We start from the raw sequence: 24,730 nt of genomic DNA, 5'->3' as shown, positions 1-24,730 counted from the left end.
AAAGTACAGTATTGTATTAAGAATAAGTGTTTTTATTCACGAAGTGAGTTATCCATGCGAACGTATTCATTATGCAGTGTATACTGTCTACAGCACATTAGCGTACAATATAGAGAAAGAAGTTAAATTGAAAAATAATCATAATATGAATATTTAAACACAATTTTGAAAATGGTGGCCGTTCATTTCGATACAGGCTTCAGTTCTTTTGTGCATATTATCGCATCTAATTCCAATTGCCAGTTTCGTCCTTCGTACTAGTAACTCATGTTGAAATAATTCTATACCTACTCTACGTACTGTGAATTCAATCTTCACTTCTGCCCGACCCGTAAATATAAAATTACTCAGACATGCTATCTACTGTCCGTCCAAGTGGTTATGCCGCAGGATTGTAGAAAGGGAGGAAATCACGTGACAGTTAATTACTTATCGAGGCCTTTTTATTTAAGTTAAATTAAACAGCTGTATAATATTACGTAAACGTCCAATTCCTAAGAGAAATTAATGTTTTCAGAAAAGAGCTAAGACAGCCCAGCTTTTGCAGAGGGGCGAGCAGAAGCAGGTGGGGGAAATCGGGATGCGACGAAGGCAAACGGGCAGTACCTGTGCGAAAATATGATTCAATATTGAAAGCTCTTTCGTCACTGGAAAACGCGAACACCCTGTACGTTGAACGCTTCGTGAGACGAATTATTAACAAGTCGGGTTGTGTGAGGATCGCGTGTTGGGGGTGGATGTCATACGATGGGGCAGGACTTCTGAAACGCATCCACGGGCGGTTTACGGCAGAAGTCTACGAACACATTTTGGCAAATGTAATGATCCCTTCCGCCCGAAAACGATATCCAGAAAGAACACTTTTCTTCCAGCAGGATAATCATCCGATACACACCGCCAACCGGATTCAAAGATGGTTTACGAGGAGGCGTGATGTCAATCCAATCGACTGGCCTCCAAATTCACCAGATATGAATCCGATTCAAAACTTGTGGGCTGCAGTTAAAAGGATCCTACGCTCTATTTGAGCAGAACAACCACCCGTTCGGACACCTGAGGAATTGTGTGACAGAGTTCTAGATGCGTGGGAGGATTTGGCCAAGAATTTAGACCTGTTCCATAATCTTGTGGACTCCATGCCGCGCAGAATGAGGGCAGTTGTTGACGCAGGTGGTTTGTGGACGAGATGCTAGTCCCCACCACGGAACTTGTTTTGTTAATATATTAAAAAATTATTTGTTTTTGCTAATTTAATTATTTATTTGTGTTTGATATGCGTCCGATTTTTTAGGATGTGAGACAAGTATTTTTGTTTACACATTCCAGGTCTCGCCTATTAATAGCCCGCAGGTGATGGGCAATAATATTTTTACAATGCAGGCATAACGAAGTTTGTTAACAAATGCCATTTCACATTTAAACTAATTAAGTAAAAGTTAAAATAAAAAAAATAACAATTTCACCGTCCCGGGAGGCGAACTCACAACCTCTGGTACGGATGTCAGACTTCTTACCACTGGGCCACACACTGCTCGTAAGGTTTGGTACATTATAGACGAATGACTTTCAATGAAGAGACACCACAGCAATGCCTTGCAGTGCGTTACGTTTACACGAGTGAACCGCGCGATAGAACTTAGCATTTCTATCGACCAAGAGTCGGCCCATTCTTTTTGCCGTTAAGTGTACATATCCGCCAAAATCTCAATCAGAGGTAGAAATAATAATAATAATAATAATAATATATTGATAATAATAATAATATTCTTATAATAATAAAATGAATGTGGTCAAAGGATTACAAAAGTTAATTTATTGAAAATATGCATTAAAATATGATGTATGAAAGAAAATACATCAGATCAACAATACAGATTTAACAATACATTAACATTTGAAAATGACGAATACCGATGATCTTCAGCAGTTATGAACTCCAAGTCAGACACCGATGAACACCGCACGCTGCTAAGAATGCAGGTAGGTCTATTTGTTGTCTGCACATCTGAGTAAACCTTCAAAATCTGAAACATAATTAATTAATAGTACCCTTTTATTTACGACTACTACTCTATATTTCATGTTATATTCCCGTTGTAAATTCTGAAATTAAGACTGGACATAAAAGGCTCAATTCACTGGGAAAGATATATGTCTCATTGTAATTATATTTAGAGCCTAGATTTTCTCATAGATGTACAACATATATTATATTACCTCACTAGCCGCACAAAAAAGCTCCGTTTTATACGGTTTGTGTCTTTGGCACCTAGCCTACAACCTTTTTTAAGTACAGTCTTCAAATATTTTAAGTTTCCTTTCGTAAAGGTTGAAGATAAAGAGGTCTGTCAGTGGAGTTCCTTAAAAGGTTTTCACGCTGAGTATTAGTCTACTATATTTCTGTCAATTATTCTGGCAGCACAAGGAAGTTCTATTTGTTCTTGGAAGTGTGAAACAGAATGAATAAGCCCAAAGTCACTAATGTCACAGGATCCTGTTCAAAATGTGCTCAATGCAGTTTTTGACGAAGTTGAGTTATATACCAAATCAGGTATTCTGAGACATTACTAAATGTAGTAGGCCTAACTATGGGTATAAATTTTACCATTTTCCCATATAAAAATAAGGCTCTGCTGCAAACTACTTAATGTATGATACCCAATATCAGAATATATCTAACGCAAAGAGAAAATAATACGAATGCATGTTTTAAGGTCATTAGAGACGCACGTGTTTTCATTTAGTAATGTAACAGCGTTTGCACACTTCAGCAAGTCTTTCTACAGTGTTATTTTATTAAGGAAAAAATCTGTTTTCCTAACTGAAGCGAACATTGTTTACACATACTTATTTCTATATTGGATTTGTTTTTATTTTCTTTAATTATTTACTTATATATTTATCCATTTATATACAAAATAAAAGAAGGAAAGTTTTAAGAAACTCATTGTTGCATTTTCGACATTACAACAACAATAGCTGCTACCGGTAACAATGAACTGTGGCGGCGATCCTCTAGGTTAAATACATACATCACATTCCTGGTAGAGATTCATTTTTTCACAAAAGTTTAATAATACATATTCTTATATTATTAAACTAGCCGTAACCGTGCGCTCCGCTGCACCCGTTAGAAATAAATATAAAGTAATGACGTAATTAATATAGGACATTTGATCCAGGGAACATTCGTGTTTGATAGAAGGATACGGTAAATCGTTTAATATGTTACTTAATTTAAATTGTATTTAAAATATTAAAATGCGATCATTTTGATCCAGAGACCACTCATTTGTTGCAATGACAATTCCTTTAACATGTTTCTTAATTGTTATTACCAATTATTTTTGGAAAAGCGAAAATTAACAGAAAAATTTTGGCTACAGATTTATTATTATGTTTATATTATATTATATTATATTATATTATATTATATTATATTATGTAAAAAGTGTGTTGATAACAGATGTACTCGAATTAGAAAGTTTTTAATTTGTTGTGGGAGCTCTTGAATCTCAGGAGGAACAGCTTTTGCAACAGGGCAACATAATCTGCTTGGCTCATTACCCAATTTTTTTGCATTGCATTTATTGCATATATATTTTATGTATTTTAACACGATTCAATTGAGCATAGTTAAAATTTGAATTATACAATAATGGATTTCTAAGCTAACGTACTATTACTGCATACTAAATCAATACACTCTCGTTGTTCGTTAATTCTCTGAGATAAAAATTAATATGTTCATAAACATTATTTCAAGAAATACAGGAAATGAATATACAGAATAACCTATCAAGTTTTCTGTGCATAAGAAGCTATTTTAATCTTACCTGTCCTCAATTCACTCACAATTTACTGTAATAACATTATAGCATATGTCCATCCAGAGAAACTACACTTTCCAATGATGAAATAATAATTAATTATACAAATCGGTTAATTTAGCTGCTGATATTACTTCATATAAACACAGAAACATTGTCTGCAGGCTAAGTTTCATAGCTTTCGATTGTTGTGTCCAAGGCCCCTTATAGACGAAGTCATTTGTTTTTTTATTTCAATACACCGCCTTAGATGGCAGTTATTTTAATTTTCAAACTCATTTATCTCATTAAATATCAGTTCTATCAAACTTTTTCAAAGAATAAAACTTATCGGAAAGGATTTTTAAAGAAATGTTTCTTATGTAACATTTTTCACAAAAATCAATAATAAGCGAGATATTTCGATTTATTTAATTCCGACCCTCTTATAACCCCCTTTGAAATAATGTATTTTGAATGCCATATAGCCTAAAATCTAAGTTACAACGAACTTAATTTATATTCCAATTTTCATCGAAATCCGTTCATCCATTATCGCGTGAAAAGGTAACAAACATACAGACAGCAGACAGACAGACAGACATACAAACAAAAATGTCAAAAAAGCGATTTTCGGTTTCAGGGTGGTTAATCATATATGTTAGGACCAATTATTTTTGGAAAATCGAAAATTACCAGAAAAATTTCTGCTACAGATTTATTATTAGTATAAATTATACTATCCTGTAACACAATAAAGTGAAAAGGAACGACGAGGATTTGAGCCTGAGAAGTTAACATCTGAATTCAGACGTTGTTCCAATTGAGCCACGGGGGGGGGGGGGGGCACAAGTAAGGAAACGTATTAATATGCGGAAAAATTGGCCCAATCCCCCTCCAAGACATCCTGATGATGTGGAAGCTCGTCCAGGACATGTCCACTCGACTGCAAAATATGATCGAGATTAGAGGAAGATGGACTAAATATTCAATCTTGGCTTTTGGTTTGGTTTTTTTAACGTTTAATAAGGCAGACACCAGTATGATTGTTTTGTTTATGTCACGAAAGTTTTTTTTTGTTGAGTATAAAATTTGTCTTTCTTTTTGTCCATTTGAAGCCATAATATCATAATAAATAATGATTAAGTGATGACATAAAGCATTCATGAACCTGATGTTAATTAGGCCTACTAAAACAGTCGTAAAAGAGACAGCAGCAATTGTATTTTCTCCATATTTTAAAAACAAAAAAATAAACAGCACTCGTTGGTATTCGAACGCACGACCTTACGAATACCAGCCCGCAACCCTACCATTACTCTACAAGTGTAGTGTATAGAGCACTTCACTTATAACTGTATATAGCAGGTATCGTGGTCCAGCAACTTGTAACATCGCCTGTCTCCGAATTGTAGCGAAGATACCCGAAGGGAACTTAGATAGTGGTCACTTTTTCTTTTGACAGCTGTACATCTAGCAGAGTTAATATTAGTTGAAATAAATATTTGTGTGTTCTATTACGTTTTCGTGAAATTAAATAATAATGCATGCTTACGATAGTTCATATTCTGGCGTGAGAGACGCGGTAACCTGCTCCGCTGGATTCATGCAGCACAGACGTACAGCTCAGCTGAGTTCAAGCTCCTTGTCCATAGGCTTCCTGCCGAGCGGATGACAGTTCAGTACAGGTATTCGGTAGACACATTGTTATTTTAAGTGTATCAACTTACAATATCATTCACAGTTCAGGAATATCATATGTTATTAATTCATGGAGAAAGTCGTCGTAATTCAAGTGCGGCAAGAAAGATGTACCGCCAACGTTTTTCGCAAAGAATGTTACCTAACGTATACGAACTTTTACAGTAGTCGCTAATATGTTTTCGCGGGATATCAGCCGAGTTAAGATTTTGGAATGCTCCAAGCTTTCGACTGCTATCTCTGCAGCCATCTTCAGGGAAGTGATGTCCGAACAGAAAGTCGAAAGGTAATATAGATGTTAGGCTGTCTCAGGTGAAACGGGATTGGTTGGCGGATCGGCCAATCCGGGGCCGGGAATTGTCATTCCTCGTAAGCTCCGCCCCTCCCGGGATTCCTGTGTGAAGTTTGGCGGGCGGCGAGCCCTGTTCCGCCGGTTGGAATCGGTTGCCGTCCTCGGTCCGTGATCTTCATGACCTTGATTGTAAGAGGGCCTAAGTTGGTCCAAGGCCGGTGTCCATGCCTGACTGAGCTGGAGTCCACTGTCTCTGTTAAAATTGTTTCTCTCCAGCTTGATCACCTGAGACAGCCTAACATCTATATTACCTTTCGACTTTCTGTTCGGACATCACTTCCCTGAAGATGGCTGCAGAGATAGCAGTCGAAAGCTTGGAGCATTCCAAAATCTTAACTCGGCTGATATCCCGCGAAAACATATTAGCGAACCAACGCCGAGAAAGCCTCAAATCATACATTTTACAGTAGTTTCTCAACGATTATTATAAACTGGGAGTCTCTTACCCCGTTTCGAAAACCTCACAACCAGAAATTTATTTCAAAATGATACTGCTTTACGGAAGCGCGAGATATTAAGATTTTGCATTAGAAAAAAAAGTTCGTGTGATTTTGTGCAGTAAAATATTATGGTTTATTTTTAGAGGTACAATAAAAATGGAGCAATATTGTTAAATAAAATGTAAATTTAGCTTAATGTTCTATTAATTAGATTGAAAGTTTGTATTTGCTTCTCGTTTTATCTAGACAACAGTTGTCCTGGTCCGCCTCTGCATTAGAGAAGAGAATCATTCTGTTTTGTACCGGATGTCTGTACCGCTTGAGGCATACTGAGTACTTGTAAACCCCTCCTCCAAATCAAGTAACATTACCAAACGTCTAATACTGTGAACTTTAATAAATAATTAGTTAAATATTGCAATTAAAAAAATTTGTGGGGACATTTTTTTTTCCTTATGACATGAATAATTATCAGTTAGAATAATGGCTCTTACCCCTTAAAACCTGTAGTGTTTATAATATTCAGAATATTCAATGATGCTAGAAACTACAAGGCTACCGTGAAAATTGGCACAACATATTATATGAACTTCTTGCACCATTCGAACTACAGTATATCACTCTCAAGTGAATCGGGCTTCAACAAATGTTATTTCTCTCAAAATGGTACATTTTATTTACTTTCAAATTCCTAGTCTATAGCTTTTGGGCTAACACCTCCTTTGAATTGTACAAAGAGAACGAAAATGTATAATAATAATAATAATAATAATAATAATAGTAATAATAATTACTTACTTACAAATGGCTTTTAAGGAACCCGAAGGTTCATTGCCGCCCTCACATAAGCCCGCCATCGGTCCCTATCATGTGCAAGATTAATCCAGTCTCTATCATCATACCCCACCTCCCTCAAATCCATTTTAATATTATCCTCCCATCTACGTCTCGGCCTCCCTTAAGGTCTTTTTCCCTACGGTCTCCCGACTAACACTCTATATGCATTTCTGGATTCGCCCATACGTGCTACATGCCCTGCCCATCTCAAACGTCTGGATTTAATGTTCCTAATTATGTCAGGTGAAGAATACAATGCGTGCAGTTCTGTGTTGTGTAACTTTCTCCATTCTCCTGTAACTTCATCCCGCTTAGCCCCAAATATTTTCCTAAGCACCTTATTCTCAAACACCCTTAACCTATGTTCCTCTCTCAGAGTGAGAGTCCAAGTTTCACAACCATACAGAAGAACCGGAAATATAACTGTTTTATAAATTCTAACTTTCAAATTTTTGGACAGCAGACTAGATGATAAGAGCTTCTCAACCGAATAATAACACGCATTTCCCATATTTATTCTGCGTTTAATTTCCTCCCGAGTGTGATTTATATTTGTTACTGTTGCTCCAAGATATTTTAATTTTTCCACCTCTTCGAAGGATAAATCTCCAATTTTTGTATTTCCATTTCGTCCAATATTCTGGTCACGAGAAATACTAATAATAATAATAATAATAATAATAATAATAATAATAATAATATTAATATACGGGTATAAATATAACGATTTAATTACTATATTATCAGTGGCCAAATTGGGTCGGTATCAGCCGGTATGGCATAGCGGAAGTAAAATAAGATACCAAAAGCATACCGGTAGTAAATATTTAAAATTGACGGCTATTTAGTGAAGCTGATCACACAACCAATTATGCTAACAAATAGTGTCGTCATACTCTGTACCCTCTCATAGACATGGGTACAGTAGTACAACGCGTGATGTATTGTATTTAGTTCACGCCTAGGAGCAATGCCTTATTTAAGAAATCCCCAAACTAGTTGTATCACAAAACAAGTCTGTGCATACCGGCAGTAATTTTTTCCAATTCGGCCACTAGAAATAATTTAATCGCAGGGTAAACCAAAATCTTCTGTAAACTACTCAACTGTGTACCAATATACAGGGTTGAAGTGAAATAACGTTGAAGATTGAAAGGGACGGTACGGTACACGTAAATGAATAGAAAACTTATATTACGTTTTGTGATGAAATGCACGGTTAATAAGAAAATTAAGTTTGAAGTTTCAACAGTGCGGCAACATCGTCGCTAACAGACTCTACTCGTGACACAGATGTAAGAGGTCAATGAACTTGGTGTGTTGGTAGGTGAGGTGCTCTCTGCCAAGTCGTTGTTACTTGCTCGCATCGTGCAATGGCTTGAATTTAGAGGTTTTTAAAATTAAATTTACACGAAAACCGTGTAACACGCCAGGTGTATAAATTGTTGTTTATTAGATTCCCTATCAATATGGACAAAAATCATGATCCTACCAGTAGCGGCTGGTGGTCAAAATAATGAGTGTGCTACAATCTCTATATCGGCCTACTGTAGAGGCCTACACTTATGTATTTATCTTAATTTTGAGTCTCGCCTAGTGATGGAATATGAAGTCCATACGACTTTCTTTCGTACTGCAGAACTTGGCATTTCATGTTAAACCCCTCCATCTTGGACATCATACACTTTTCTATTGACAGTATTGCAAGAGCAGTGAGACGATCCTGGGACATAGTGTTCCTTAAAAACGTTTTTATGCGTTTCAAGGAAGAAAAACATATTTCTGGCTCAGCATTGGTCATTGGTGTTGTAACCAAAATATTTAACAACTTCGATACTTCACAGAATGGATCCTGTAAATTGTTCGATACTATGTATTGTGACAATTGAACAGCCATCTATATTTCGGAAGTCAGGTCTTCCGTATAGAAATCCAAATTGTATCTGGAACACTCTTTTGTTCAGTATAGTATAGCTGTTGACAGCAACTTTAATTGGTAGATGGCAGCAGCAGTCGGACACTTGAATTACCAAATACATTGTACATAGTTCCGAATTCTTCCACAAACAAGCATTCTTTCGTTACGCTTTACTTTTGCAACCCCCAAGCTGTGTTGTGCTGAAGCTGACTACAGCACTTTCCCGCGTAAAAATAGCCAATCAGAGCAGTGATTTCAGCTTCGCACATGCGCATAACTGTCTACATTTTTCATGTGGAGCTTTGAGTAGCACAACGAACCCCCTGAGGCACCAAAGAAGGCACGAAGACTAAACACTTTATAACGCGTCATGAACATAACCACGGAAAATTGTCAAATGACAGATCAAATACTAGGGTGGTATTACAAATACATTATTTGAGCCAAAATTATCATTGTGCTGTAGCACTGTAGCACATAAGGACGGGCCGCCCCTGGATCCTACGTTCAATAGTTACCGAATAAGAGATTGCTAGACATTCGAGGGGAAAAAACTTTTTTTGAAAAAAAAACTAGTAACTTTCTACCAATATGTTGTTATGGTTTTTTTGTTACATACAACATGAGTTATTCGCTCTGGAAAACTGCAAGGTTATTTCACTTCCACTCTGTATAAAATATATGTTGAATATTAATTCTCCCCTACCTTGAAACTTTCTCCGTTCGGAAGGCAACTTGACTGGACATCTCAGATAATCTCTTCATATTTGAGGGTCGAATTCATCAACCTATTAATCTCTTCTTCCAGCATATACTCAATACTGCACCAATGTCTTTTAAGTTCTTATATATTCCCACATATAGCGTATCAATTTTTTTCTAGGGTATCATGTAACTGATCTTGATATCATTCATCTCATAACTTTTGCAACGCTGCACAATTCTCAAGAAGCTCTTCTGTATTCAATTCATATTAGTGTCGCTCCACACTTGTGACGCTGTTCCCAATCTTCTGAGAATAATAACATAACTGTGCAAATCCCAATGTGTTCATCTGCAATCCGTTCACATGTATCGTATCACACATCTCATGCAAATGGTCCTCCTCCCAAATACTTCCCAGTGCCATCGTATCATTCTACATCCCGTACACTACGCAAGTGATACCAGTCCCATTCTTCAGATACTTTCCCGTTACTGCATCACTCTTACTGTACTCCTTCATTTCTAGTTCATAGTAGTCCTCTATAACACAAGTGATTCCAGTACAGTGCAATTCATCCCAGCACAATTTTATTACAGTACTAATTTACTGTCCTCCACCATATTCCGTTCATAGTAGCGTCGTATAAAACACGTGATGCTGATTGTCTTCTTCCCAGCACAATTTACTACAACACCATTTTTACTGTTCTGCACTATATTACGTCCGTAGTAGTGACGTTCAACACGAATGGTTCTGGTTGCTTTCTTCTAAGAACAATTGCTTCCGAACAATTTATATTGCCATACATTGTGACCCGTTCACAGTAGAAACGTTCAACACGAATGGCTTTGGTTGATTTTTTTCCCAGCACAGTTTCTTATAAAGTATTATTACTTTCCTCCTCTACCTCAAATTCATGGGAGTTGCCGTGCACACGAATGCTTCTGATTGCTTTCTTGCCAGCACAAATTCTTTCAATACGTAATACCGATCTCCTCTATGCCCCATTCATAGTACGCGGTGCAACTCGAGGTGTTCTGGTTGCTTTCCAGCACAATTTATACTGCCCTCCTCTATGTTCATGTAGGCGGTACAACACGAGGTGTTCTGGTTGCTTCCCAGCACTATTTATACTGCCCTCCTCTATGTTCATGTAGTGCGGTGCAACACGAGGTGTTCCGGTTGCTTCCCAGCACTATTTATACTGCCCTCCTCCATGTTCATGTAGTGCGGTGCAACACGAGGTGTTCCGGTTGCTTCCCAGCACTATTTATACTGCCCTCCTCTATGTTCATGTAGTGCGGTGCAGCACGAGGTGTTCTGGTTGCTTCCCAGCACTATTTATACTGCCCTCCTCCATGTTCATGTAGCGCGGTGCAGCACGAGGTGTTCTGGTTGCTTCCCAGCACTATTTATACTGCCCTCCTCTATGTTCATGTAGTGCGGTGCAACACGAGGTGTTCTGGTTGCTTCCCAGCACTATTTATACTGCCCTCCTTTATGTTCATGTAGGCGGTGCAACACGAGGTGTTCTGGTTGCTTCCCAGCACTATTTATACTGCCCTCCTCTATGTTCATGTAGCGCGGTGCAACACGAGGTGTTCTGGTTGCTTCCCAGCACTATTTATACTGCCCTCCTCCATGTTCATGTAGTGCGGTGCAACATGAGGTGTTCTGGTTGCTTCCCAGCACTATTTATACTGCCCTCCTCTATGCTCATGTAGTGCGGTGCAACACGAGGTGTTCTGGTTGCTTCCCAGCATTATTTATACTGCCCTCCTCTATGTTCATGTAGCGCGGTGCAACACGAGGTGTTCTGGTTGCTTCCCAGCACTATTTATACTGCCCTCCTCTATGCTCATGTAGTGCGGTGCAACACGAGGTGTTCTGGTTGCTTCCCAGCACTATTTATACTGCCCTCCTCTATGCTCATGTAGTGCGGTGCAACACGAGGTGTTCTGGTTGCTTCCCAGCACTATTTATACTGCCCTCCTCTATGCTCATGTAGTGCGGTGCAACACGAGGTGTTCTGGTTGCTTCCCAGCACTATTTATACTGCCCTCCTCTATGTTCATGTAGTGCGGTGCAACACGAGGTGTTCTGGTTGCTTCCCAGCACTATTTATACTGCCCTCCTCCATGTTCATGTAGTGCGGTGCAACATGAGGTGTTCTGGTTGCTTCCCAGCACTATTTATACTGCCCTCCTCTATGCTCATGTAGTGCGGTGCAACACGAGGTGTTCTGGTTGCTTCCCAGCATTATTTATACTGCCCTCCTCTATGTTCATGTAGCGCGGTGCAACACGAGGTGTTCTGGTTGCTTCCCAGCACTATTTATACTGCCCTCCTCTATGCTCATGTAGTGCGGTGCAACACGAGGTGTTCTGGTTGCTTCCCAGCACTATTTATACTGCCCTCCTCTATGCTCATGTAGTGCGGTGCAACACGAGGTGTTCTGGTTGCTTCCCAGCACTATTTATACTGCCCTCCTCTATGTTCATGTAGTGCGGTGCAACACGAGGTGTTCTGGTTGCTTCCCAGCTCTATTTATACTCCCTCTTCTACGTTCTGCAACACGAGTTGTTCTGGTTGCTTTCTTCCACCTGGTTTCGTGGCTAGATGCGCTAACCGTTACTCCACAGGTGTGGGCCCTAAGTGTAGTGTAATGTGTGTTTAATGAATGTTTGACTGAAATTTAGTGTTGCAGAGTAGGTTTTTCATACTCTGCTCTGGCGGTACTAGAATTTTGAATTAACTGAGAATTTTGAATTAACTGAGAATTTTGATTGATTATGTATATGTTTATATAGATAAATTAAGAGTCCTCTTGTGCCGGTTGTTCGGGCAGGACTTGGCGCTGGAGTCTCGTGCTTGGTGGTCGGGCACTTCACAGCGCTGGAATCTTGTGCCTGATGTTCCGGGTGGTTTTTGGCGCATGCCCCTCTAGAGGACATGGCTCTTGAATCCGTGCCTGTTGGTCGGGCCGGTCTTGGCGCATGTAACTGCAAACATTAACCAATTAAAGAACTAACAGCACATAATATGCTTCTCAATGTTAAATTACAATAGCAAATAATACAACTCTCATTACCGGTATAATAAAATGTTTGATATGCAACATTCTGGAAGAAAGGCAATGCATCATTTAGGTACGAAATAGCCCCTTTCTCTGGTGTTAATCATTGCAGGCACAAGATTATGCTATTATTTATTTCTGTGTTCTGTAAGTTCAAGTTTATACTTCGGTGAAATGAAGATTTAAGAAATAATTTTGATGTCATGACTCCGCACAATTCTGGAAGTACCTTATACAGAGTGAAGTGGCTACTACTTTACTCCCACCGTTGATCGCCTTGACATTAAATTTGCGTTTGCGCATTAAAACTAAAAAAAAATGAAGATGGAAATGTCCAAGAAAAGCATTTGGTATAAAATCCATTCTAAGGAAGTTTTATAAACGGAGATATTTTTGACAAGGTTAAACTTCATTAGTGATTACGTTGCTTTCAATGTTACATATTTCGCTGAGTATGTTTCATTATTATGGAAGCAAATAAGTTTCAAAATATCTGTTATTCTGTCTAGAAAATAAATCTGAAAAATCTTTATTTAAACTTCTAATGAACTTAGTCCGCAGCATTTGCTGCACGAGCTACTAGTTAAAATACATTCTTACTGAAAAGAGGGCAAATTGAATAATAGTTGAAACAAAGTCTATAGAATCGTACTACTTACTTAGAAATAGCTTTTAAGGAACCCGAAGGTTCATTGCCGCCCTCACATAAGCCCGCCATCGGTCCCTATCCTGTGCAAGATTAATCCAGTCTCTATCATCATATCGCACCTTCCTCAAATCCATCTTAATATTATCCTCCCATCTACGTCTCGGCCTCCCTAAAGGTATTTTTTCCTCCGGTCTCCCAACTAACACTCTATATGCATTTCTGGATTCGCCCATACGTGCTACATGCCCTGCCCATCTCAAACGTCTGGATTTAATGTTCCTAATTATGTCAGGTGAAGAATACAATGCGTGCAGTTCTGCGTTGTGTAACTTTCTCCATTCTCCTGTAATTTCATCCCGCTTAGCCCCAAATATTTTCCTAAGCACCTTATTCTCAAACATCCTTAACCTATGTTCCTCTCTCAGAGTGAGAGTCCAAGTTTCACAACGATATAGAAGAACCGGTAATATAACTGTTTTATAAATTCTAACTTTCAGAATTTTGGACAGCAGACTGGATGATAAGAGCTTCTCAACCGAATAATAACCCGCATTTCCCATATTTATTTTGTGTTTAATTTCCTCCCGAGTGTCATTTATATTTGTTACTGTTGCTCCAAGATATTTGAATTTTTCCACCTCTTCGAAGGATAAATCTCCAATTTTTATATTTCCATTTCGTACAATATTCTTGTCACGTGACATAATCATATACTTTGTCTTTTCGGGATTTACTTCCAAACCGATCGCTTTACTTGCTTCAAGTAAAATTTCCGTGTTTTCCCTAATCGTTTGTGTATTTCTATAGAATCGTATAGACAATTTTAATAGTAAATTCTGACCTTAATAAATCAATACACATCCTGCTCTTTAGTAAACTTTCTCTTATGTAATAAAGAAATTTTCCAACTACTTTGGCCATACACAGTATAAATACCCGCAGAAAGAAAATGTTCATACACCATTATCAAATTTATCATGCTATAAAAAAGAATTAATTTGCATGACAATAAAAATTTTAAGTAGTCTTCCTGAGAACATTAAAATCATAACCCAAACCCTGCATTATTTAAGGTAAAGTTAAACAATTTCTTTATATCTCACAATTTCTATTTTTATACGAATTCTTCACATTTCTCAGTACTGTGTAATATTAATGTAATAATCTTCTGTGTATATTTAATACATTATTAAATGGTATCAGTACTACATTGTATAAAATGTAATTGTGTTAATTATGTATATAATTCCTATTTGCATTTTCATACCTGGACCTGTTCTTTATTGTAGCTGTAAAGCAACTTTAAGAATATTAGCCCCAAATATGTCTCAAACACCTTTAACCTTTGTTCCTCTCTCAAAGTGAGAGTCCAATTTTCACAACCATACAGAACAACCGGTAATATAACTGTTTTATAAATTATAATTTTCAGATTTTTCGAAAGCAGACTAGATGATAGAAGCTTCTCAACCAAATAATAACAGGCATTTCCCATATTTATTCTTCGTTTAATTTGCTCTCGAGTGTCATTTAAATTTGTTACTGTTCCTCCAAGGTATTTGAATTTTTCTACCTTTTCAAAGGATAAATTTACAATTTTTATATTTCCATTTCGTACTATGTTGTGGTCCCGAGACATAATCATATACTTTGTATTTTCGGGGTTTACCAAACCTATCTCCTTACTTAGTTGAATTAAAATTCACGCGTTTTCCCCAACCTTTTGTGGATTTTCTGCTAACATATTTACGTCATCCGCATAAACAAGCAACTGATGTAACCTGTTCAATTCCAAACCCTCTCTATTTTCCTGGATTGTCTTAATGACATATTCTAGAGCAAATTAAAAAAGTAAAGGTAGACAGTGCATCTCCTTGCTTTAGACCGAAATGCATAACACTAACAAAGATATTTTATAAAAGAAGAGTGTTTAGAAACAAACAGCGGCACACCGACTGGGGGACTACTCGGGGTCTAGCTTCCTAAATAATGATGATGATGATGATGATTATAATAATAATAATAATAATAATAATAATAAAACAGAAAAAAAAAGAAAAAAAAAAAGAAGGCGAAAGGTTTTAATGCTTGACGAGTCTGTATCAGTATCTACAAGCATTATTGTGGGAAATGTGTGATGTTTGAAACAGTTTATTTTTAATAGGATTGATTCTATGTGGATACATTTTTAGATTTTGGAAAACTCAAACTTTCGATGATGTTCGAAGTTATGTAAATTTTATTTGGACAATATTTAGTAGCCGTAAACTTTCCCAGCCAGCCAATCACATACAGCGACGCTGTCTGTACTTGTGAGTCCATCTACGCTTTGCGTACAGCTTTAATGTTCGTCTGAAAATGAATAGCTTTCCCATGGTTATATTTTAGGGTGTGCCACTGGAAACAAGTAAAAAATATTAAATATGAACTCACCAAAATCGTTACAGGCGAGGGTGTTTCTTGTCCTCCTTTCTGTAAAGTAAAGAAATGTTAATCTGTATTACAATTCAAGTCATTAAATCCTTTGTTTAAAGCAATGTAGTCACTTCGTTGATAAATTAAATCATCATTTGTAATATAGCCTGGCTTCTTCCTATTTCGCTCACAATTTTTCAGTGTCACGAATTATTTCGGACATGAATAATTAATACAGTGTTATTTTCAGTGGGTTTACGTATATTCACATACTACATTAGCAAAATGACAGAAGTATCATTGAAGTGCTTTTTGATATGTGTAAAATATTTTTTTCTTTCCCCCCCCCCCCCACTCCTTTGTATAAAATATAGTTGAGAGTGTGGAAAACCACGCAGTTTTAAGTTAATGTTTGCAACTTTGAGCGACTGTGTGTAAATACAGTTATTGTATTAATTGTCTTCTAGATTTTAACCTTCATGATGTGTATCAACAATGTAATTTAATTTCGTTTATAATTTCCATGGCCTCGTGAAAGTCGATGTTGCATACAATAGACAATAATAAAGAACAATTGACTGCAGAAAATTGCATTTTAATATTATACATGAATGTTTCATCGTATTTATTTTCAATTTTTATTTGTTTAATTAATTTCACGTTCATTTTCACAATTTTAATATAGCCTATGTTTTTCTCCTTGTTATGAACTTTAAATTTGCAAAATTTGGTACGAATCAGTCAAAGCGTGTAGATTTGTATCGAGAACATTCACTTTAAGATGCTTACTTCACTACACCATGTTTGTGAACCTAAAATTATACTAAGCATTTTAGAGAGTCCGTCAAAATGAAATATGAACCTTTAACCCTCCATGGACTAAGGGGGGGTCATTTTGTGTCCACACATTTTTAATTTGGCTATTAAAATTGGAATAATATTATTTTGATGTTCATATTCCATGATTGTGTCAGAAAAACTTCAAATTTTATGAATCTCTAAGAAAAAAAATATTTTCAAATGATCTGCCTTCTTTATTTCATGAAAAGTCTATGTGGACACAAAATAACCCCCCCTTGGTCCAGCATGTAACTATTTTTAATATGCTAAATTTTGAATCAACGATTAATTATGGTGCTGTCATAACGTTTTACATTTAAATATCGACAACATTGCTGCTTGTATACTACATAAGAACATTTCACCGTTATTGATAGCAGGAAACGTTTTTAGTAATTCATTTGCTCTTGATCTGTGAGCAGTGTTAGTTGTAGTGTATGATGATATAAATATCCAGAAACTATGAGTGATAAAGACCTAAGTGTTGTTACTGAAGAGGGAGAGGAGGAAAATTATGATCAAAGTGGAGATGACAATGTAAGTGAAAATGAAGACGCAGTGTATGATTTAGAGGAGAGAAATGTAAGCGAAAGTGAAAGTGATACGACTGACGATTCGATTGATTATATTCACAACAGAAATACCAATGTAGTTACATATGTGGCAAAAAGTGGAAGGTGTATATACCCACTCCACTTCGCCCTGCTCGAAGAACCATTGCTAATATAATTCGTGCAAACCGAGACTACGACCAGCAGGTAGAGTATACAATTTATATGAATCCTTTATGAAATCCATGGATGATGATATAGTCTCAAAAATTCCACAACACACAAATGAAGAGGGAAGAAGGAATTATATTGAGGAAACAAATATGACTGAATTTCTTGCGTTTCTGGGTATTCTGATATTGATAGGTGCCAATGCTTGGACTATCATAATTTCTGGTCTGGAGAACTTGGAAGATCAGCATATGTTGCGGGCATGATCCGAAATAGATTCCGTGATCTTTTGAGGATAATCAGATTTTATGATGAAGGTACACGGGAAATTCGAAGACAAAGTAACAAATTTGCTCCTTTGCGTGAAATATTCCATCTCCTAAATACAAATTTTTCTTAAATTCTATTGTGCTTACAAAAATACCACTATTGATGAAATGCTGTCCCTTTTTAGAGGAAATTGACCCTTCCAGGTTTTCATTAAAGATAAGCCGGGAAAGTATGGGATCCTGATAAGAATGCTTGCAGACTGTAAAGAAAGATACGTTCACAGAATGGAAGTGTACGCCGGTAAGCAGTAAGGCACAACTTCTGAATACAAAGGACCTAAAGAGACTGTGATAGGGCTTGTTGCTCCTTACAAAAATACAGGCCAAAATGTAACAGACTATTACTATACATCTGTTGATTTAGCGGAGGATCTCTACAGTGACTACAATCTGACTTTAGTTGAGACTATGCAAAATAACCGAAAGCACATTCCAAAAAGCTGAAGTCTGTAAAAGAAAGAGAACTATATTCCACATCTTCACCTTTACTGATTCATCCTCTGGAAAACCACCTGTGACTTTGGTATCATATATACCAAAACCAAAGAAGGTCCTAATTATGCTATCATCTCAACATTGTGATGCTTGTTTCTGATGAAGGACCTAAGAAGACATCTGACATTAATTCATTTTATAATTCAACAAAAGGAGCATTTGACACCGTCGACCAAATGGTGAGAAAAATACAGTACAAAAAGAAGTACCGGACGATGGCTTCTCTCTGTATTCTACACTTTTGATAGATATTGCCTGCATAAATGCATATGCTTTGCACACCATGAACTTTCGTGAATGGAACCGTACTAACCCCCCCCCCCCTTGGGCGATGTCTGTATCTCCAACAGTTAGGATTGGACCTCATCAAACCTCAAGTTGAACAACGGCCTGAAGTCGTAACTGGGCTCCAAAACAACTTATTAGCAGCCATGGAAGCTGTCCTTGAGAGGAAACTTAGGAAAAGAAGTTAGACTCCAAAACATTCGACTGGAAAAGGAAGATGTCATGTATGCTGTGTTGAGGCTCACACTAAGAACAGAAGAACAAATTGGCAAAAACCACCATTGTTTGTGCAGTATGTGAGCTATTTGTGTGTGGTAGATATACCAAGAAGACTAATGTGTGTTACAGTTGTGTACGTGATGATTGAACAAGGCACAGACTACAACATACCAAAGTTTAGTTTTTGGGTTCTATGCATAGATATTTCGTTAGCGCGCACTACGAGCTAACACTGGTTTATGAATACGAGTAACGTTAGTTCGCTGATCATCCACCGGAAGCTCGCACTAAGCATGTCTATGAATATGGCCCTTTATCTTTTGTTTTATTTTCTTTTATTTGCTTCTTATATTTCAATAGATGGTGAGTGAAATGAGAAGGTAAACTTAGATTTATTTTATTTCAGTAGTAGTAATAAGATGCTAAGTGAAATTAGCAGTTATACAATATTTTGTTAAAAAAATGCGTTACAGTTCTTTACGTGATCATTGAACAGGTAGTCCACACCTGTGGAGTAACGGTCAGCGCGTCTGACTGCGAAACCAGGTGGCACGGGTTCGAATCCCGGTCGGGGCAAGTTACCTGGTTGAGGTTTTTTACGGGGTTTTCCCTCAACCCAATACGAGCAAATGCTGGGTAACTTTCGGTGCTGGACCCTGGACTCATTTCACCGGCATTATCACCTTCATATCATTCAGACGCTAAATAACCTAGATGTTGATACAGCGTCGTAAAATAACCAAATAAAATAAAATAAAAAATTGAACAGGTACACACCATAACATACCAAAAATGTTAGTATTTTTATCTTTTTGTTTTTGTTTTATTTTCTCACGAAATTTTGGCCAGTGTATGGAACTGGTGCCCACCCAGCATCGTGATGCACTTGGGGAGCTACGATAGGCAGCGAAAATCAGGTTTCGCAAACCAGCTATAACGCCTGGGGGAATCATCGTGCTACCTCCTTTCTGGTTGGATGATCGTCCACCTCTGCTTCGGCATGTGGACGTGAGGCCAGCAGCCGGCTGGTCGGTCTTGACCCTTCATGGGCTGTAGTGCCATGGATTTACTATTAATATGCTGAGTGAAATTAAGAGGTGATGGCTAGAATATTTTGTTTCATTTTTTTTTTCATTTCAGCAAAAATAATTTCAATTTATCAATAAATAAACACAACATTAATTAATTTGTATTAAAGAGATGTCAAATAGAATTATAAAATTGATCTATGTGCATTATATTCACATTTGTGCCAATTATTCCTAGTGGATACTTTTTAACTCCCCTTGGTCCACCGCGTAACTAAAAAAAGCTTGGTCCAGCTAGGGTTAAGAGTCCTGACATCCAATAATCTGGAAGCCGCTGGTCTAAGTAGCAGGAGTACAGAAGCTACTACAATATACAGAGACATCATTTTATTTTTACTAACGTTTTTAATATTAACCTGGCTATACCTTTCTATTAACGATTGAAACAGGAAACACCGTTTGCTACCCCTTCCACGACTGGAGTTCGATGATACTGCGTAAAATACAAATCACTTTACTAGGTATAGGAGGGAAGAAAAGTAGTTCATCCATTTACAGTATGTAAACTAGGAAATATCGCAATTTTGAGTTTGATCATTTTCATTAGGTTTTTGTTTAATCAAAATACAGTACTGTATTAACACTTAGTGTTTTTACACACGAATTGAGCTATCCATTCGGAAGTATTAATTATGCAGTGTATATTGTACTGTTACAGCACATTAGCGTACAATATAGAGAATGAAGTTAAATTGAAAAATAATCATAACATGGATATTTAAACACATTTTAGAAAATGGTGGCCGTTCATTTTGATAAAGGCCTCAGTTCTTTTGTGCATATTATCGCACTATAGACTATTGTACCTAATTCCAATTACCAGTTTCGTCCTTCGTACGAGTAACTCATGTTGAAATAATTCTATACCTACTCTATAAAAGAGTACCTTACGTACTGTAAATTCAATCTTCACTTCTGCCCGATTCGAAAAGATAAAATCACTCAGAAATGCTATCTACTGTCCGTTCAAGTGGTTTTGTCGCAGGGTTGTAGAAAGGGGGGGGGGAAATCACGTGATAGTTAATTACTTAAGGAGGCCCTTTTATTTAAGTTACTTTAAACACTTGAATAATATTACGTAGACGTCCAATTACTAACAGAAATTAATGTTTTCAGAAAAGAGCTAAGATAGCCCAGCTACTAGACTTAACAGAGGGGCGAACAGAAGCAGGTGGGGGAAACCGGGATGCGACATAGGGAAACGGACGACAGTACCCGTACGAAAATATGATTCAATATTGAAAGCTCTTTCGTCACTGGAAAACGCGAACATATTTCTGAAACGGGGTCCGGCGTAGAAATTGGTTATCACGATTTTACACTGAAACTTGTTTTGAAATTAAGACTAGTACTGTCTGATAAGAAATCAACTAAAAAAATTGCGGATTATCCAGTAACAACACACCTAATCAAACCTAACCTAATCTGTCACATAATACACACCTAATCAAACCTGTCACACAATACTACACCCCTGTAGTAATATTCCTCAAGTTTAGTACCATTTCGTTTGCAAATGTTGCCCGCCTTGGTGTACGTGTCCAGAACCATCCAGTGAAAGATGATAGTGGACGACTTTCTTCTCCATTCTTCATAATTACATTTAGTTCATTAAGCGTGTGTTATGTGAATGAATCAACGTCTTAATGCAGTGATAATTTCACATCTATAATCTACAATATACCTCTAACATCCATGATTGTCTGAAAATTGATGTTGAAAGTTCCGCGCTTGTCATCTGTTATGTATTAATGCGCGTGAACCTATAATGCCAACAGTGTACTTCTACGACGCCATCCCAACGCAATAAGAAATAGTGCAACTCTTTTTCTTTATAAATTGTCTTATTTATGGATAATCCGCAAATATTTTGTTGATTTTGAATCAGACAATACTAGTCTTAATTTCAAAACAAGTTTTAGAGTGAAATCGTGATAACCAATTTCTACGCCCGAGCCCTGAAACGTACTATACTGAGTAACTCGGTACTGCTTACGCGCCCTCGGCTCTGTGTCGTGAACGGTTGGAAGTTTACCAGTAGAAGGGTTGGGAGTGAAGTACATTCCAAAACTCAGGTACAATAAAAATTGAAGTAAAAATAAAATCTGTAGAAGCAGCAGTGCGTTATTATCTAGGTTAGATACATAAACACATACCTTTGTCTTCGGGACAAGCGTTTTTCCTCGGAAGCTCGATCTTGCGTTTCTTCCGGCTTTGGTAAAGCTTCCTGTTCGGGAACAGGCTGACTTGTAGAGGGGAGATCAGATGGCTTCTCCTGCTCAAGCACACCGGATGATCGGTGCAACCTAGCTGCGGAATATTCATCTCCCAAGACACTCACATAGAAGTCGTGGAGATAATACTGAGCCGGCAAACTGCAGGTCTCTGCGGCAGTATCAGTATCATGCTGGGGTTCTCGAGGCGGGTACTCGTCGTATTCCACGACTCTCAGTTCCCGTTCAGAGGAAGCTTCCGATGCCGGCAGATCGTAATGATGATGGTGATGTCTTCGCCTATGCTTCATGATGATGTTCTTGGTGGCGAGAGACATTTTGGGACCGGGATCGGGATCGGGATCGGGCACGGGTTCGGGTTGAGGCTGCAGCTGGTTTGAGTATTGACTGTACAGCCAATAAGCCGTCGCTCCGGCTAATCCTCCGATCCCGATCATCCGTGCTACATCCGCCACTGGACGGTTCAGCAGCGAACGGCCCCTTTCGCCCCAGTCAACGGAGCGGATGCTATTTGACAAATTTCTTAATCGCCACATTCTGTGCACAACTAACATTAAGTTTAGTCTGTCTGTAACATAGCAACGGCATCGCTATTGTTGTCTTAACATCGTGTACATTCTCGCCATGCGGATCAGTTTCAGAAATCTTAGCTGCTGTTACGCTGAGTATCGTTCATGTAGGTAGACCGGTCCCCCCTTTTTTTTTTTATAATATTCGTATTAGGGCCTACGTTTTGTTTGTGTTGTAGGCATAGCAAAAATTGAATGTTTTAGATCCATTAATACACGTAACGATTTATATACCAAGAGTTTGCCTACGTATTAATGAGCACCGAGCGAGTTTGGTCATCCAAGGTTTACTATGTATTTATATTCTCTTGTAAAGTTTTAATAAAGAAAATATATACTTCTTCACAAAAGGAAAACCCTTCTATATAAAAAGTCAGACATCACACTCGCTTCTATAGTAGACAATAAGGAACCAAAATATTGGAAAGTAATGACTTTTTATAATAATGTTTCTTATAAGTTGCATAATTGAAAAAAAAAGAAATGTAAAGATAATTTGAAATCTATACTAATAATAAATCTGTAGCCGAAATTTTTCTGGTAATTTTTTATTTTCCAAAAATAATTGGTCCTAACATTATATAATTAACCATCCTGAAACCGAAAATCGCTTTTTTGAAATTTTTGTTTGTATGTCTGTCTGTCTGTCTGTCTGTATGTTTGTTACCTTTTCACGCGATAATGGCTCAAAGGATGTCGATGAAAATTGGAATATAAATTAAGTTCGTTGTAACTTAGATTTTAGGCTATATGGCATTCAAAATACATTATTTAAAAGGGGGGTTATAAGGGGGCCTGAATTAAATCAATCGAAATATCTCGCTTATTATTGATTTTTGTGAAAAGTATTATATAACAAAAGTTTCTTTAAAAATCATTTCCGATAAGTTTTATTCCTTGAAAAATTTTGATAGGACTGATATTTAATGAGATCACGAAGATATTTGTCTGTCAGTCGTGATCTAAATTTGATTTTTACTATTTTCAGTGTTGAAAATATTTTTTCACAAACGTAAGTTACAGCGAACATGGCTTCAACAGAGCAAGCGAAAGAATGAAGCTTAGGATATTTATTTTTTGGCAAAGATTTGAAAAGTTCAATATCTGTCAAGTCCTTACATCTAGCTTTCATTTAACGTCACATTGTAAATATGTGAGTTTAAATTGAAAATCTAACCGCATTATTCGTACATCTGCTGTAAAAGAATCGACGTACAGAGATAATAATAATAATAATAATAATAATAATAATAATAATAATAATAACACTTAACCTTTTAATGTTTCATCAGTAACATGTAACTTATAATGCCGTTTTATGTTATACAACCGTTTTCCTAGTAATATTTGTGAACAAATCATACATTTAATATTTTCATCATATTGTAAGCAAAAGAATGCATCCTCCCATTCTACTTGAAACTTTCGTTTTTTATAGAGGTACATGGTTTCGAGACAGATATTGCGACGATACGTCACTCGCAGGTCAGAGACAAATACAAATAGAACGGAGTTTGACTCCAGTGAGTAAGAGGGTGGGGGTTGTAGGTAGGAAGCGAGAGAAAAGCACTGCGAGCCACAATGTGCTCGTGAGTCGCATTTTCGCCGCGGCTGATTTAAAGGGTGTAATTTATATTTTGTTATTTGAAGTGTTGTGTCAGTGAAGTGTGTAGTGTCAGTGAAGTCTATTGTGTTAAGTGAAGTGTGTTTGTGTCAGTGAAGTTCTATAATTCATAGTGGCTGTGCAAAGTATTTGAACAGTGAAATGGTTTTGAAGTGATAGTGAAATCAGGATAGAATGAGTGCAGTGAGTGAGTTGACAGCGAAATAAGTGTAGTGTCGAAAGGTACTTGTGCAGGTATGAACCTGTCACACTCGTGGGTCTTAGTTCGAACTTAGGGTTAAGATACAAATTAGATTTACTTTAAATGTTATATTAAGTGATCGTGCGTCATTTAATTTAGGATGTTCGTTGTTGTTATTATTATTATTATTATTATTATTATTATTATTATTATTATTTATAATTATTAATTATTAATGTTT

The 24,730-nt window shown here is 37.1% G+C and overlaps 1 protein-coding gene and 1 long non-coding RNA gene across 2 annotated transcripts; both read right to left on the bottom strand.

The window, feature by feature from the left end:
* Window positions 1–1,790: 1,790 nt before the first annotated feature.
* Window positions 1,791–10,931, bottom strand: LOC138709601 (uncharacterized). Its single transcript, XR_011334958.1, has 3 exons — window positions 9,764–10,931; window positions 5,365–5,469; window positions 1,791–2,024 (listed from the first exon to the last, which is right to left on the bottom strand). It is a non-coding gene; the product is annotated as an uncharacterized lncRNA (long non-coding RNA).
* A 1,283-nt stretch (window positions 10,932–12,214) lies between these two features.
* LOC138708656 (uncharacterized) lies at window positions 12,215–24,134 on the bottom strand. Its single transcript, XM_069838742.1, has 3 exons — window positions 22,038–24,134; window positions 15,922–15,960; window positions 12,215–12,765 (listed from the first exon to the last, which is right to left on the bottom strand). Exons 1-2 carry the CDS (start codon window positions 22,667–22,669, stop codon window positions 15,930–15,932), a joined length of 663 nt encoding a protein of 220 aa, XP_069694843.1. The 5' UTR covers window positions 22,670–24,134; the 3' UTR covers window positions 12,215–12,765; window positions 15,922–15,929.
* Between the last annotated feature and the right edge of the window lie 596 nt (window positions 24,135–24,730).

The sequence above is a fragment of the Periplaneta americana genome, chromosome 11 (genome assembly GCF_040183065.1).
Source record: "Periplaneta americana isolate PAMFEO1 chromosome 11, P.americana_PAMFEO1_priV1, whole genome shotgun sequence".
Lineage (NCBI taxonomy): Eukaryota > Metazoa > Arthropoda > Insecta > Blattodea > Blattidae > Periplaneta > Periplaneta americana.
The sequence above is the reverse complement of the archived record's forward strand: the minus strand, read 5'-3'. Positions and strand labels throughout refer to the sequence as shown.

Bases quoted from the DNA above. Each gene is read 5' to 3' on its own strand.
- LOC138708656 (XM_069838742.1), bottom strand. From the start codon at position 22,669: ATGTTAGTTGTGCACAGAATGTGGCGATTAAGAAATTTGTCAAATAGC. The intron at 15,961-22,037 runs GTATGTGTTTAT...TTTACTTTACAG, and splicing joins CGCTTGTCCCGAAGACAAAG to AAAGGAGGACAAGAAACACC.